Source organism: Diachasma alloeum, unplaced genomic scaffold (assembly GCF_001412515.2).
Source record: "Diachasma alloeum isolate Michigan unplaced genomic scaffold, Dall2.0 Dall_scaffold_00555, whole genome shotgun sequence".
In the NCBI taxonomy this organism is placed as follows: domain Eukaryota; kingdom Metazoa; phylum Arthropoda; class Insecta; order Hymenoptera; family Braconidae; genus Diachasma; species Diachasma alloeum.
In genome coordinates, this window is record NW_021680687.1 from 305,122 (window position 1) to 321,405 (window position 16,284).

At 43.9% G+C, this 16,284-nt stretch overlaps 2 protein-coding genes across 2 annotated transcripts; both read left to right on the top strand.

Annotated features, from left to right (window-relative positions):
• The first annotated feature begins 5,466 nt into the window (after positions 1-5,466).
• LOC107043202 lies at positions 5,467-12,337 on the top strand. Its single transcript, XM_015264570.1, has 3 exons — positions 5,467-5,821; positions 8,258-9,712; positions 9,915-12,337. Exons 1-3 carry the CDS (start codon positions 5,467-5,469, stop codon positions 12,335-12,337), a joined length of 4,233 nt encoding a protein of 1,410 aa, XP_015120056.1.
• Positions 12,338-12,347: 10 nt separating this feature from the next.
• On the top strand, positions 12,348-14,027 carry LOC107043203. Its single transcript, XM_015264571.1, has one exon. The coding sequence runs from the start codon at positions 12,348-12,350 to the stop codon at positions 14,025-14,027; it is 1,680 nt and encodes a 559-aa protein (XP_015120057.1).
• The last annotated feature ends 2,257 nt before the right edge of the window (positions 14,028-16,284 follow it).

A 16,284-nucleotide genomic window follows, 5' to 3' on the forward strand; every position in this document is an offset into this window, starting at 1 on the left:
ACTGTTCTGTATTTCAGTTGTTTCATGGCACTGCCTTCCAGTTTACTCCCTAAAATTCCTTCTAATAGAAATTCTTGGAGCTCAGGATGGATCAATTTTTTTGCGCTTTCGACTGATTTCATGAAAGCATCCAATTTATCCGGATTTTCCCCTCCGAAATTACGTACCATCTGCAGAGCGCCTTTCAAATCGAGATGTGTACGTACAGTTTCTCGATGATTTTGGACATTTTGCTCTGCCCAGGCATCTGCTAACAGGTCTCTTACGTCATTCCTCTCCCTTTCAGCCTCCTCTCGACGAAGCCGCTCGGATTCCAGAAGTTGTTGCGCTTTCTGCATTTCCTCCTCCCTTTTCCTGTTTCTCATCTCAAGGGTCGCGACTTTTTCATGTAAATCGACTATTTTCCCTCTGAGATGATCTAAACGTCTAGGCGGTCGCTCTTCCCCCGATTTTTCCATATCAGGTGGTATAGTTTCACGACGCCCATCCTCAGGAGTGCGATTTGGTTTAAAGCCCCCTGCTCCAAGTGCCCCCGCCTGGAAGAAGACGTTGCTTGGGGTAGAAAAGTGTAGTTCAGGCGTGTCATTTATTTCCTCTGCTCTTTCCTCTTCCTCCGGAAGTTCCTCGATGTCCTCAAATGGATTTCCCGGCACGTTTTGTGGAGGATTAGCAAGGTAAAGACGTACATTATTTGGAGAATTTGAGATTCTCCCGTTACTTCTTTGCGTGCTATTGCCGCGCCCAGCCCCAGGTAATTCGTCCGGTAACTCGTCCCCAGCGTCCCGGTGAACTTCGGCCCGTACCTGTCGCTGATTAGCGACTAACATGCTTTGATGCAAAGATTGGGTATATCTTCGGCGCAGATTAACATTTCTGTCAATCTCCCCATCTGAGTTGAACAGATTCCTCCGTGCTCCCGGCGCAGAGAGAGAATAGGAATCAAACTCACTTTCTTGTCGACTACCTCCTGGAGTTGACATACCGATTATTTATCTCTTGGCCAAAAAAGATAAAATAATCTTACTTGCGTAGCTACTACTCGATACTAGTCCCTTCTGTCAGACTAGGTTTCCACTGTACTAGCCCTTTTATTACGAATATGTAGTAGGGTAGGTTTCTGCCGTTAACCACTATGGCTAATCTCTCGCGCCCCCGAAGAAAAGGTCCAAGAAAATCTTCGGCTTGTTTACCTCGAAGGTAATAATCTTCTCGCTCCCTCGATGAAAAGGTCCACGAAAATCTTCAGCTGGTTTACCTAATAGGTAATCTTCTCGCTCCCTCGATGAAAGAGTCGTTACACGTGTAGGCCAGACTACCCTCAAATAGTCCAATTCCTCAAATAATATCTTGTTCTCTATCACTGTGTAATTAGACAGTGGTTGATCAGGCCTTCGTCTTCCCAATCCCACCGCTGCCACCAAAATATGTAATGGACCCGAGCGGTTGGGTTCAATTAGGGATGAATTACACGTGGGTAGTTAATAGAAATAATTACTTTATTGGGAATTGGTTTTTTAATCATTAATTTAAAAGTTATTGAATAAATAAAACTCGGTTTGATACTGAATGTATCAAGCGAGTATAAAGTATAAAGAAGGTAATCAAAGAATTGACAAGTAACTGGCCCCGAGACAACGATTACACGAGTTTTTATCACCTCATGTAATACGATTGCATCAGGTCATTGTTCTTCGTCGCACACCCGCAAGGCATCGGGTGACGTCTTCCCGGTGTACGCGAAGGCCAGTCGTCGGGGCGCAAAGTGCTGACGCTGCACCCCAGTTATCTGTATTCGACGTTAACTCGTGAAGTTTTATTCACGAGTTTTTAATGTTATTTTATATTTCTTCATTCCACTGTTTGTTTCGAATAACTTGTGCCACTTTCGTCACTTCATGTTATTCGAATAAGCAGTTGAATTTTGAGAAGTTATTTGGGGCATAACATCGTCATTATTACTTTCCGCTAGTTATAATGCTCAGCCCTTAATTTCATAGCCAACTCTCCATACTCTGAGGATTGATTATGAAATTATTATTACATTTCGACGGCAATGATTAATAACCCTCATTTTTATCTGTTAACCCTTCGTCACCTAATCGACCAGTGATGATGAAAATGCGAATAGCTAAAGCGTCTGGAAATACAATAAATTTTCAATATTTATAAATTCATACTTTAAATGTTCCATCCGAATATAACTGCTTGCATGATGACAAAGGCGCACGCATGCCATCGTGCATCATGATAACTCCACATGATCCGTCGGCTGCATGCAAAGTCCCTTTGTACAAATGCGGTAGAGGAGGGTACTCTTCTAACATATCACCGAATTCCACCAAGCTCGTTGGAGTTCCCGGCACATGGTCTCTCCTCGCCTTCGCCATTTTTTGTTTATACTCTTGATAATATCATAATTCGTCGGCAATGGGGCGATACCTTCAGAAATTGGTATTGAAAAATGTCAAATTGGAGTTGGCAGATTTGAAAGAACGCAGAAAACGTAGTCTGCGACTAAAAAATTGTAAGACTGAAGGAGATTGTTTACTCTTCCTTAGCTTTGACACGATCGAAGATAGCTTTCGGATCTTCCCATGTTAATGCTAATTCCAGCACTTCGGCAGTGAATTTTTCGCGCAAAGGTAAATGATGATCTGGTGTATGACTATGACGCCCGCAAATCGTGATGGGCTGGTTTTCAAGGTCATCTAGCGAATTGACGTAAATCTGGACACTACATCGCTTTTTATATCTTACTGCGCAGCGAAAAATTGTTCCACTGTCTCTCCCATCTCGATGATAATCATACCCTTCGTGGAAAAATCGCCTGGTGTCAGTCTGTTTGCCAGGTAACTGACGCATTCTGAACTGTAATTTTAAGCCCTTTTCAGAAAATGTTTAACAAACATCAATTAGACAAAAACAAAGTAATGAAAGCCAAAACAAAGCTGACCGGCAAACCAATATCAATCTTCCACGACCGCATAAAAAAGCAGCAGCAGGAGCAGGCGCAAATTAACCAATTTGCTCAATGCGAATGAAACAAGGGACACCAAGTCCGCATATGACATAACAAAGTCGTAGTCAACAATAAGGAACTCATCCGGGTAAAGGATAAAGGCCTAGTGGAAAGCAAAACCAAAGAAAGAAGTTATGTACAGAGAATTAGAATTTAGAGAGAAAAAATTTCCGCTTCACCCAGCCGGGAATCGAACCCGGGTCTCCCAGATACGCGCCGGGCACTCTTACCGACTAAGCTACCGGGAACCACAGAAATTCACTCTCAAATTCATCTCATACACCGCCTAACCTCCTTTAGGCATTAAAGAATTCTAAGAGAATTAGAATTTAGAGAGAAAAAATTTTCGCTTCACCCAGCCGGGAACCAGCAAACCCAGTTCATCTTCACTCCGGAACACGAGCAGGAGAGCAAGCCGAACCTCAGGGAGCCCTGAATAAAGCAGACCTATTACCCCCGATTCCTTTCGAAAACAATGAGCATTATTTTCTGGAACGTCGATGGAACTCGAAACCATTATTACCTGACAGCGGAGGAGATAACAAATATCATGTCCAACAGCGTTATAATAGGGCTCTCAGACACCTGGGCTCTAAGCCCCATCAGCAATCTCCTGCAACAACTAACGGACATAAGGACAATCGGAGTCCTCGCAACCAAAGAGAAAGATAGAGGAAGAGGCTCAGGGGGACGTGCAATAATGATCAACCCAGCCCTTGCACAGCAAGCAGAGCTTATTGACAATAATAGTACTTGGCATGCAATCAAGCTAACTATCCATAACACTGCAATAATAATTGTGAGCTTATATATAGACCGTAGGTTCTATGACGAGAGGATTTCAGCACTACAAGAATTCCTCCAAGATATTGTAGAAAATTATAGCGACTCTCCGCTTATTGTTGGCGGAGACATGAACGGCCGGATAAGCCTACTCAATGAAATCGATGACGAAATAACTGAAGAAACACAACTGTACGCTAGAAGGACAGCAAATGATAAAGAAGACGCGAACGGTAGAATGATGACTGAGGCTTTTGAACCACTAGGACTGATAACGCTAAACGGGCGCTCAAGGTCAGACTCCCATGGTTTATTAACCTTCGACGGAGCACTGGACAGCAGCACCATAGATTACGCTTGGGTAAACCAAATAGCCTTGAAAATCGTGGTCGATTTTAAAGTTCTTAGCACAGGTCTTTCAAACCATCTGCCGATCCAAGTTCTCCTCGATTGAAACTCCACTGACCANCCAAATAGCCTTGAAAATCGTGGTCGATTTTAAAGTTCTTAGCGCAGGTCTTTCAAACCATCTGTCGATCCAAGTTCTCCTCGATTGAAACTCCACTGACCATAGAGAGAAAACTAGCAGACGAACTATCAAGCAGAAAATCACCAAATGGGATCCTCAACAGGCAAATATATACCAAGCCGAGCTACAAAACGCCACCCTCCAAATACCGCCCGACGCCACGATCACCCAGCTCGACGAAACTCTAGCTAACACCGTTGTTAAAGCAGCTCAAAATGCCCAGATGGAAAAATAGGTGACAATCAGCACGTTCGAAAGAAACGACAAACCCTAGTACGACAACGACTGTCGACTGCTGCGCAAGAAAGTGAACGCAGAGCACCGGCAGCTGAGCAGAGGGCATACGGACGACGCACTAGCTGAATATAAAAGCACACGTAAATTGTGCATAAAAACTGTCAAAAAGAAAAAAAAAGACTTCCTGAAACCACTCCAGGACGACCTTCTCAGAGCTAACGACACGAAAACATTCTGGAAGATAATAGGTAAATTCCGTAGGAAACCTTTCACGCAGTGTTCAACCACTGCCAAAACCTGGGAGGAATTCTATACTACCAACAACCTTATAATACCTATGGCTGATGTGAATTTAGCAAGCCAAGAGGTCGCCGAGTTCGATAACTATATATCCTGCCAAGAAATTACGCAGGTATTGAAGAACCTGAAAGCCGGCAAAAGCCCAGTGCCAGCTGGTATAGAAAACAACTTCTATAAACATCTCACACCTAATATGATCCAAGCAGTGACGGAGCTATTCAACCGGGTATTCTCTAAAAGAGAAATCCTCCCTGGATGGTCCAACTCAGAAAGAGTTATGTTTCACAAAAAAAAGGAGATAAAGGTGATCCAAACAACTACCGTGGGATCGCCCTTGCAAACACGCTGCCAAAAATTTTTAAGTCGGTCTTCGTAGCCAGACTGAGCACCTGGAGTGAAAACCAAGGCATTCTTCTCGAAGGGCAGTCAGGTTTCCGTCGAAAGAGAAGCTGCAAAGACAACATCTTCACACTTAACGCTAAAGTCTCAGTGGCCCTCAGTAAAACGGGGATGACTACTCGCCACATTTGTGGACTACAAACGCGCCTTCGATGGAGTAGATCACCAAGTACTCTGGCAGAAGCTCGACTATGTAGGCATGAGCACTCGCCTCATTAAGGTACTTAGCAATTTCTACGGCAATGCAAAAACTGGGGTACGAATTAGCAGTGATGAGAAAACTAAAAGTAGCAGCATTACACAAGGCGTTCTCCAAGGAGACCCTCTCAGCCCGATACTGTTCATGCTCCTACTCCACGACATGGCAACTCTCTTCCGAAGCAGAGAGCACATAAACGTGGAAAAGAAGATGGAACTACTCCTATTCGCCGACGACGGACTCCTGTTATCAGATGACATAGTCGACATGCAGCATAAGCTGAACACTCTCGCTGAATACGACGAGTTAAACAAAATGACACTGAACACGGAGAAGACTAAAGTCATGATATTTAGTAAAGGAGGACGACCACCGAAGCTACGCACCCTGAGATACCGAGGGCTGCCACTCGAAATAGTCAAAAAATACGTATACCTGGGAGTTCCATTCACCGCAAACGGCTTCTTCAACCACGCACTAGATCACTTCACCACAAGAGCGAAATTAGTAAACAGTTGAATTTGGACAACGATGGCCACCACGAAAATGACTAGCTAGCGCCAGAGGATGAATCTGTTCAACGCTGTAGCTGTACCAACAGTACTCTACTGCTCATCCGTCGGGGGGATTGAACACATCGATGACACAGATCAAATCCAGAGGTTTTTTCTTAAATCTATCCTAAGCCTCCCATGGAGCACACCTGGTTACCTGCTGAGGATGGGAACCGGAGCAAATCATCTGGAATCCAAAGTACTACAGAGAGCCCTGGAACTTTGGGGTAAAATTGAAGCAATGGATGATATCCGATACCCAAAGCGAAGTCTCATGCTACTGAAGAACCTACACGACTCAGCGCAGAATGACTTATCCCGGAATTGGTACACCAGCCTTCTAACCTGGCTGGCACCATTTTGAACCCCAGAAGACTTTTTCCCCAGCGAAGAGTCCTTCAAAAAGAAAACAATTCCCAGTTTAGTAGAAGCCATGAGAGCCCGAAGACTCCCAGAGGATATCACCAGGATCGCACAATCATCACGACACCCAGGCTATGGCAGCATCAGAAACATCAACCCAGCAGCCAGCGACCATCAATGTGTAGGCTATCTTACCATACGTCTACCACTCATATACACCCGCCTCATTGCACAGACTAGACTAGGGAGCATCACCACGCTCACTTTCAAAATAAAGAAAATTAAATACCAAGTCGTTCAGCAAAAACTATGTCGCTGGTGCTCCACGGCGAACTACTACACTCCTGAGTCGCTCCAACACATCATCGCCGATTGTCCACTTTACGACAATCTGAGAACAAAGTACATCCCAGCAGCTTCTTTTCCGTTAATTCTTCGCCCTGAGAACGCTGAACAAGCCAAAAACCGTTGCCTCTTTATAATAGACAATCTTCAGCTAAGAGCCTTTGCCCTGCAGGAAGCAAACGACGACTGAAGTCCCAGCCATCAGCCAAAGCTTAAAATTTTTAACTTTGCCAATAAAATAACGTACAACAGTGCTTGTTACCACACATTATCTGTAAACCCTTGTATTAGGCCGCTAGGCCTCTGACAAGTATATTAAAATGAATAAATACATAAAAAATCTGGCGCGGGCATCTCAAATCCGAAATTGTATATTTAACTCATGTGACCCTTCACGGGTCACCCGTTTAACTTCCCGATTTCCTTCTAACTTAAAATAATGAAATATTTTGATGTATCGACGCGTTATTCAGGTATTCTCAAAAAACGGATTTTTTGAACGGAAGTTTCTGCAAATATCTTCAAAACTAAAGGACCTACAAGAATTTTCCTAAAGATCTTGTTTGAAACGCAACCCACCCTCTCCAAGACCAAGGTCGACAAGCTCGGCCAATTACGAAAATCATCGGTCTATTCCGGGTCAACGCTCAAGTCTAGTAGAGTCACCGTAAATCAACGCGAGTCAGTATAAACCGATCGGCCAAGTAGTCAGTTTTGATTAGATTTCAACTCCGTATTTGAGTAACGCGCAGAGTTTAGACATATTCAGTACATTAACGTCTATTAGCTCGGCGATAAAAATTCAATAAAAAGAAATTCACGTTATTTATTAGCCATTTCACCAGTGACTCAACAGTGTAAAAACTATAAACAATTAAAACTAATTCAGTACGATCAACTAGTGACAAGGTGTTTTGTAAATTTGACAAAGCGTGGTTTGAACGCGAGAATAAATTAACGTTCATATTAGGTCAAGACTCTCAACAGTTATTTCACACGGACGATCCTCTAACATCCCAATCCACCCTAAACTTAGTTCCTCACCAAACATTGGTCCTTCGAGCCGGATTTGGGAGTAATTAGTGTGATCGGATTCGGGTGAATTTAAAAAGACGCCTCGTGTAACGAACTTTCGGGGTCCCCACGAGTCGGTCAACGGACAGAATCTCAACGGACAAAGAGTAGTTGTGCTATTGTTTTCTCTTGGCGGTAATCCGAAGTGTAAACATCGGTGTCTCAAAGCGTTGAAAAGGTTCGCGAGAGTTCGGGATATACGAGTACTGCCGAAGGACCTCAACGCTGGGCCAGTGCGTTCAGCAACAGGCGGCCTCCCAAGCGACGCCTTACCGACACAACGCAAACATCTACGGTCAGTAACGCATCGACAGTACGTCAACGGTTGGTAACGCATCGACAGTCGATACATCACCGACATCCGAAGCCACTCAACAAGGAATTCTCAGGCAAGTAAACTTTCAATTACATCATCATGTCTGATCCAGATACCGTAATTGAAAAATAAGCCATAGATAATCAACAAGATACTAGAGGCGCAGCAGCACAACCAACGAAGACAGAACCTCCACCATCAACAATTCCGAAAGTTGTAATCAGCGAGACTGAAGACGAAGCCAATATCCAGAGTACTCAACGAATTCAGCACATCAAGACGAGATACTCGGAGATGATAGGGCTACCCGCGGCAGGTCTCACTGTGCATCAAGAGATTCTACTGAGGCAGCTAAAGTTTAGAGTGGAGAGCATCACCCACATTTATAAGGAGCTCACCAACACGATCATGAATGACGAGGACATCACCGTGGAAGAGCTGGATGGACAGAAAGAAANTAGAGTGGAGAGCATCATCCACATTTATAAGGAGCTCACCAACACGATCATGAATGACGAGGACATCACCGTGGAAGAGCTGGATGGACAGAAAGAAATCCTTGAGACCTACTGGGCAGAGTTTCTCTCACAGCAGGGAGGCATAATCGAATATCTCCCTCACGATCATCCCTACTTGACTGAAGGAATCTTCGAACAGACAGCTGCCACAAAGGAGCAAAGTATAAAGCTCATCAGTAAGCTGAAAGGTCGGCTGTCGAAGAAAACTCAACCAGCAAGCAATTCACCAGGCCAAGAACACCCAGACAAGCTCAGACGTCTGGATTTGAAGGCTTTCGACGGCACCCCATCCCAGTGGAAGGAATTCAGAGATCTCTTCAGCTCGCTGGTCGGTAGCAAATTAACAATCGCACCAGTGGAGAAGTTGATTAGACTCAAAAGCAGCCTCAGAGGACCTCCAGCTACTCTCATATCGACATTGGACATCAACGACCAGAATTATGAAAAGGCTTGGCAAAAGCTCAAGGCGAAATACGATGATCCAAGATTGGTGGCTCAGTACCTGTTCAATCGAATACTGGAGCTGCCAAAGATCACCAAGGCAACTCAGGAGAAACTCAACCACAACACAGCAGCAGCAGTCGAGTCGCTAGACCAGCTACGAGAGGTAGTCGGTCTCTCAGATGCGAACTTGATTGAACAGATGATCGCCCACCTGCTGAGGAGATCATTAGATGCAGAAACCCTCAAGCAGTTGGAATTGAAACTGGGAGACTCCAGAGACTTTCCCAGTCTGAAGGAATTCGTCGGATTCGTCGAAGCCTGCGGCAGAGGAATCAACGCAGGATCAGAGCTTCATGCAACACAGGAAACCAACATCGCCGACAGGAAATCACTGAAGAAGAAGAAGAGCTCTTACGCAGTAGCTACTCAACAAGACAGCAACGCTGAGAGGATTCTTCCGAGAAACTGTTGTGCCATGTGTAAGGAAAAACACTTCATTGCTGAGGGCCAGAAATTCAGAGAGTTGCCCCCAATAAAGAGGAACAGCGTGATCATAAGCAATGGCCTCTGCTTCAGCTGTCTGGGACCTCACCGAAAGACGAAGTGTGTCTCAACGAAAAGATGTCAACAATGTCAGGGGAACCACCACACTTTAATTCATTAAGGAAGCGAGTACACCAATGCTCCACCACGAACTCAACGTGACTTGGAATCAATAGATGTCCCTGCATCAGCAAGAGTCGAGCCAGGGCAGAGTACAGATAAGATCACGAGCGAGTGAACGAATTATAGCATAATCAACAAAATAACCTCCTCATTGGTCATTCTCAACAGCTCAACCCAGTACATCAACGGCAACAGTCAACCTCAACAACCAGCGGACCAGTGAGAATGCAGAAACAACTCAACAAGAAGCAGATCAACAATCAGTGCTGTTAGCAACAGCGCAAGTCAAAGTAAAATCCCCAAAAGGATTCATCAGCAGAGCCAGAGTACTAATTGATCAAGGATCAGAGGTGTCATTTATCTCTGAGAAATTAGTACATCAACTGCACCTCACAAGAACAACAGAAACGTTGGAATTAATAGGAATTGGCGGAGTCAATTCAGGCCACACAAGAGGAAGGGTGTCAGTGACGCTACAAGCAATCAACGGGCCCCAGCAAGTAAAACTCAACGCCCACGTCTTGAAGAAACTCACAGCAATCCTGCCATCATTTTCCTGTGAATCAGTCGACATCGGCTCACTAGAAAACCTTCAACTAGCTGATCAACAGTATCTCCAGCCTGGACCAATAGATATAATAATAGGGGCTGACAACTACGGGCAGATAATTAAAGATGAAGTTGTCAAGTCTAAACAGTCAAGATTAGTTGGCCAACGAACAGCATTTGGTTGGATATTATCAGGTCCAATCAACTGCTCCGGTCGCTCAACGAGGGTCTCCCTATCAGCTGTATGGGAATCTTCAAATGAACGACTACTAGAGCTTCTACAAAGGTTTTGGGTCCAGGAAGAATTACCAGCCCAACGTTCAGACAACTCAGAGCTATCACAAGACGAGCTGGAGTGTGAAAAACACTTCAGATCAACACACAGCAGAGATTCAACAGGGCGTTACATTGTAAGGCTCCCATTGAAAACGTCAGCAGAAGCGCTCGGGGAGTCAAAGTTCAAGGCTTCACGACAGCTCAAATCAACAGTCAGCAAACTCAACAACAATCAGGAATATGCCCAGCTCTACAAGGAGTTTATCAACGAGTACGAGGCTTTGGGACATATGCAGAGAGCACCCGATTCTCCAGAACCTACCCCAGCCTATTATCTGCCACACCACGGGGTTCTGAGAGAAGAGGCCATCACCACAAAACTGAGAGTCGTTTTCAACGGCTCCAGTCCCAGCTCATCAGGTATGTCACTCAATGATATATTATATCCTGGTGGAAAATTGCAGATCAACGCCATGGACGTCTTGACATGGATGAGAAAGCACAGACTCGTGTTTGGCACCGACATCGTTAAGATGTTTAGACAGATACGAGTTCACAGGGACGATTGGGACCTCCAGAGAATTTTGTGGATTGATGATAATCAGCAACAAATCTCCTATCAGCTAACCACAGTCACCTACGGTCTCAACTGTTCTCCATGGCTATCTCTGAGAGTTCTTCAACAATTAGCGGAGGATGAGGGTCACCGCTTCCCAGCAGCCGTCGAGACAATCACCAGAGGTCGGTACGTTGACGACATCTACGGCGGAGCTGAGTCAGCAGCAGAACTCAAGGAGATAGTCTGGCAACTACAAGGACTCTGTCAGGCTGGAGGCTTCGCTCTTCAGAAATGGAGCAGCAATTGCCCACGGCTATTGCACGAGCTCGGATTATCAACAGAGGAAGCCGTAATCCAGTTTGAAGAATCAGTCACCAAAGTTCTTGGAATGTGTTGGCATCAGTCGTCCGACACATTCAGGTATAAATCCAGAGACTTCAACACACAGACGATCACCAAAAGGGTTGTATCTTCAGAGATAGCTCAGATCTTCGATCCTTTGGGCTTCATCGCTCCAGTCGTCGTAAAAGGGAAAATCCTCCTACAGGATCTCTGGAAACTCAAATGTAATTGGGATGACCCCCTCCCCACGGAGTACACTCAACGGTGGGAGTTATTTCGCCAGGAACTCACAGAATTGGACAAAGTTGCTGTACCCAGATGGCTCAATTTAACATCAAAAGAAAGTAACATTCAATTACACGGATTCGCAGATGCTTCAACCGTAGCTATGAGTGCAGTGGTGTACATACGCACCAGGAACATCAACGAGCCAGCTTCAACAGTGATGGTCTGCGCGAAGACAAAGGTAGCACCGATCAAGCGCATGACTATTCCAAGATTAGAGCTTACAGCAGCTCTCTTGTTAACACAACTAGTAGCCTCAACACAGAGGATGCTTCAGCTCGACCATGCAGAAACTCATCTTTGGTCGGATTCAGCAGTAACACTCGCTTGGATCAGAAGCCACGCATCAAGGTGGAAAGATTTCGTCCACAACAGAGTGGTCAAGATCCAGGAAACTCTCCCGAATGCCATCTGGAGACACGTCAGTGGGAAAGAAAATCCAGCCTACTGCGCATCCAGAGGCATATCTCTAAGTCAGCTAGCAAATCATCAACTTCGGTGGTCAGTACCTGAGTGGATTAATCAGGATCCTGAAGAGTGGCCACAATCAACAATTGACGCTCCANCAATCAATAATTGACGCTCCAGCAATGGACATCCCAGAAGTGGCCAAGGAAGCGAAACCAGCACGAGCACATCCAGTTGCACCAAAGGTCAACGAACTTGCTGAGCTACTCACCAGGTACAGCTCGATGGCTCGGCTTCTAGCAGTAACAGCGACTATCAATAGGGCAATCAACAGATTCAGGAGACTGCCGACGCCCCCGGGACCAATCCTGTTAACAAGAGAACTCAACGAAGCGAGATTATTCTGGGTAAAAATAACACAAAATCAGTACTTTGTTTCAGCCCTTCGTGTGCTTCAGAGAAATCAACAGCTACCACGAGGTCACCAATTAGCAAAGCTCACACTAACCTTAGACGAGTTGAACATCATGAGACTTGGGGGACGCCTGAAGAACTCAGACCCTGAAGAGACACACCCAATAATCTTGCCACGTCAGTCGAGATTCACCACACTGGTGATCGAAGAAGCTCATCGCAGAACCCTCCACGGAGGGACTCAACTCACGCTGGCCTACACCAGACAAAGGTACTGGATAATCGGTGGCAGGGGCACAGTCAGAGCGTACATTCTGCGCTGTGCTATCTGCACCAGACACCGAGGGAAGCAGGCTCAACAACAGATGGGTCAGCTGCCTGCAACCAGAGTATCACCATCCAGAGCATTTCTCCACACAGGGGTGGATTATGCGGGTCCATTCCAGATCCTGAAGTGGAGACCAACGAATGCACAGCCAGGACAGATGCACATTGCAGTTTTTGTGTGCTTCACAACTTCAGCAGTTCACCTAGAACTCGTCAACAGGCAGACCACGGAAGCCTTCCTAGGAGCCTACAAGAGATTCACCGGAAGACGGGGCATTCCAGCTGTCATGTACAGTGACAATGCCACCACGTTCACCAGCGCAGCAGAAGTTCTAGAAAGGCTCTATCACCAAGCTTCCAGAGAAAATCAACGAATTCAGGCTGCTCTCGCCACTAATGGGACACAATGGAGCTTCTCACCACCTAGAGCCCCTCATTTCGGTGGCAAATGGGAAGCAGCTGTGAAATCAACAAAATATCACCTCAAAAGAGTCCTGGGAAAGACAACATTAACGTTTGAGGAACTCAACACCATAGTGATCCAGATAGAGGCCTGTCTAAACTCCAGGCCAATCTGTCCGATGTCGGACGACCCAGAAGATCTCCAAGTGCTCACACCAGGACATTTTTTGATAGGTGAGCCTCTCCAAGTTATCCCAGAGTCTTCATACGTCAACGAGAACCCCAGCAAAATTCGACGATGGAACCTGGTGACGCAGATAATTCACCAGTTCTGGTCCAGGTGGTCCAAAGAGTGTCTTCAACGGTACCAGTCAATCTACAAGTGGAAGACACGTCAACACAACATAGAGGTTGGCAATATGGTGCTGATGATGGAAGACAGCTTTCCACCAACGCAGTGGCCAATTGCCAGCGTCATAGCAATGAAACCAGGAGCAGATGGGCTTACAAGGGTAGCCAAAGTGAGAATCACCAAGGTAGAAGTCGGCACGCATCCAGACGGGTCACCAAACCTCCAGAACATCAAAACGACCCACTCGGAGTTTGATCGACCAATCGCCAAGCTCTGTCTGTTGCCAACAGACCCACCACCACCAGAACAGCCTCCAGAAGAAGATCAACTAGAGGACGAAGAAGACCAACAGAACGACAACCAGTAATTCAACAACCCTGATGTTGAATGCCCCCGGGGTGTTTGAAACGCAAACCAACCTCTCCAAGACCAAGGTCGACAAGCACGGCCAATTACGAAAATCATCGGTCTGTTCCGGGTCAACGCTCAGGTCTAGTAGAGTCAGTTTTGATTAGATTTCAACTCCGTATTTGAGTAACGCGCAGAGTGTAGACATATTCAGTACATTGACGTCTATTAGCTCAGCGATAGAAATTCAATAAAAAGAAATTCACGTTATTTATTAGCCATTTCACCAGTGACTCAACAGTGTAAAAACTATAAACAATTAAAACTAATTCAGTACGATCAACTAGTGACAAGGTGTTTTGTAAATTTGACAAAGCGTGGTTTGAACGCGAGAATAAATTAACGTTCATATTAGGTCAAGACTCTCAACAGTTATTTCACACGGACGATCCTCTAACCTCCCAATCCACCCTAAACTTAGTTCCTCACCAAACAGACCTTTTTTATAGAGGTCGAGAAGACCTATCAAAAAGTCGAATGAAATATTGTGATGTGGTGCCTAGATTTTAAGATATTGCGAAAAAACTGATTTTTTCGAAAAAAAACGGGTGTCAATGTCTCGAAAAGTAGAGCATTTACAAGAATTTTCATGAGGACCTTTTTTGTAGAGCTCAAAAAATCCCCAGTAAAAGTGCTTTTAGAAAATTTGACGTATCGATTAGTTTTCGAGATATTCTCAAAAAACGTTTTTTGAGCGAAAATTTTTCGAAGATTTTCGCGTATATCTCGGAAGCGGGTGGGGGAATGATCCCAAAAACTAATCTTTTGCAGATCACCTAAAGACCTCTCATTCGAGACCTCATTCATCCCAATCGCAGCAGCCGTTCAAGAGAAACCGTGAACGAAAGAAAACTCTACATACATAGACACACACACACGGACATTTTTTCAAAAACCATCTAGAATGCTACTACTAGTCATGACACCTAAAGATTTCATGAAATTTGACATTTTAATTATTTTATTTTTTTGGATGATTACAATAACTTCTCCGATAAATTGGGAAGTTGATAAAAACAAACCAAAATTCAGGAAGTTGAAATTTGAAATATGAAATTTGATGCATTCGCTCCTAAAAGGAGCATATGTATTACTTCCCGATATGGTTTGAAATTCGAAATTCGAGAAGTTGAAATTTGAAATTCGGGCAGTTGAAATTTGAAATTTGGCAAGTTCAAATTTGAAATATTTGAATTTTGAATTTGAATTTTGAATTTGAATTTTGAATTTGAATTTTGAATGTGAATTTTGCATTTGAATTTTGGATTTGAATTTTGAATTTGAATTTGGAAAAACAAATTCAAAACCTGATAGGGTTTGAATTCAAAATTTAAATTCAAAACTCAAATTCAAAATTCAAATTCAAATTCAAAATTCAAATTCAAAATTCAAATTCAAAATTCAAATTCAAAATTCAAATTCAAATTCAAATTCAAAATTCAAAAACAATCGATCGTATTACGCGTTTGGACGGGAGCGTAAACGAAAGAAATTCAAAATTCACCCTTCTTTTTTGAAAAACTCAAAAAGGGGTGGGGGATTCGACTCCCAACCTGATGGCATCTCGACCTGGTGAATACCTATCGATCACGATTAAAAAAACATTCGATCGCATTACGCGTTTGCGCGGGAGCGTAAACGAAAGAAATTCAAAATTCACCTTTCTTTTTTGAAAAACTCAAAAAATGGGTGGGGGGATTTACTCCCAATCTAAAGGATCTTGCCCTACTTATCAATCGTGATAGAATTCACTTCGATCGCATTACGCGTTCGGCCGGGAGCGTGAATGAAACAAAGCGTCTACACATACACACACACACACGCAGACATGTTTCTAAAAAACATCGGGGGAGCTTCTCCTGGTCATGAAACGTCGACATTTCATGACATTAGCGATTTTCATTTTCGGGGTGAAAACAATAACTTTCTATCGGGAAGTTAACAAAAACCGGGAAAGTGTAAGAAGAAATCATAAACAAAAGAAAAAAAATGAAAGAATTGATATAAAATAATAATAGATGAATAAATCTAATATAAAAAATAATAAATAAAAATAAAATAATAGTAAATAAATAATAAATAAGTAAATAAAGAGAGAGAGAGAATAATAAAAAAACGAGAAAGTAAAAGGAAAAAATAAACAGATCAAAAGGAGAAAAAACCATTGAAAAAAACATTAAAAAATGTAAATTTGCAATAAAAAATCTAAAAAAAAC

Bases quoted from the DNA above. Each gene is read 5' to 3' on its own strand.
- LOC107043203 (XM_015264571.1), top strand. From the start codon at position 12,348: ATGGACATCCCAGAAGTGGCCAAGGAAGCGAAACCAGCACGAGCACAT.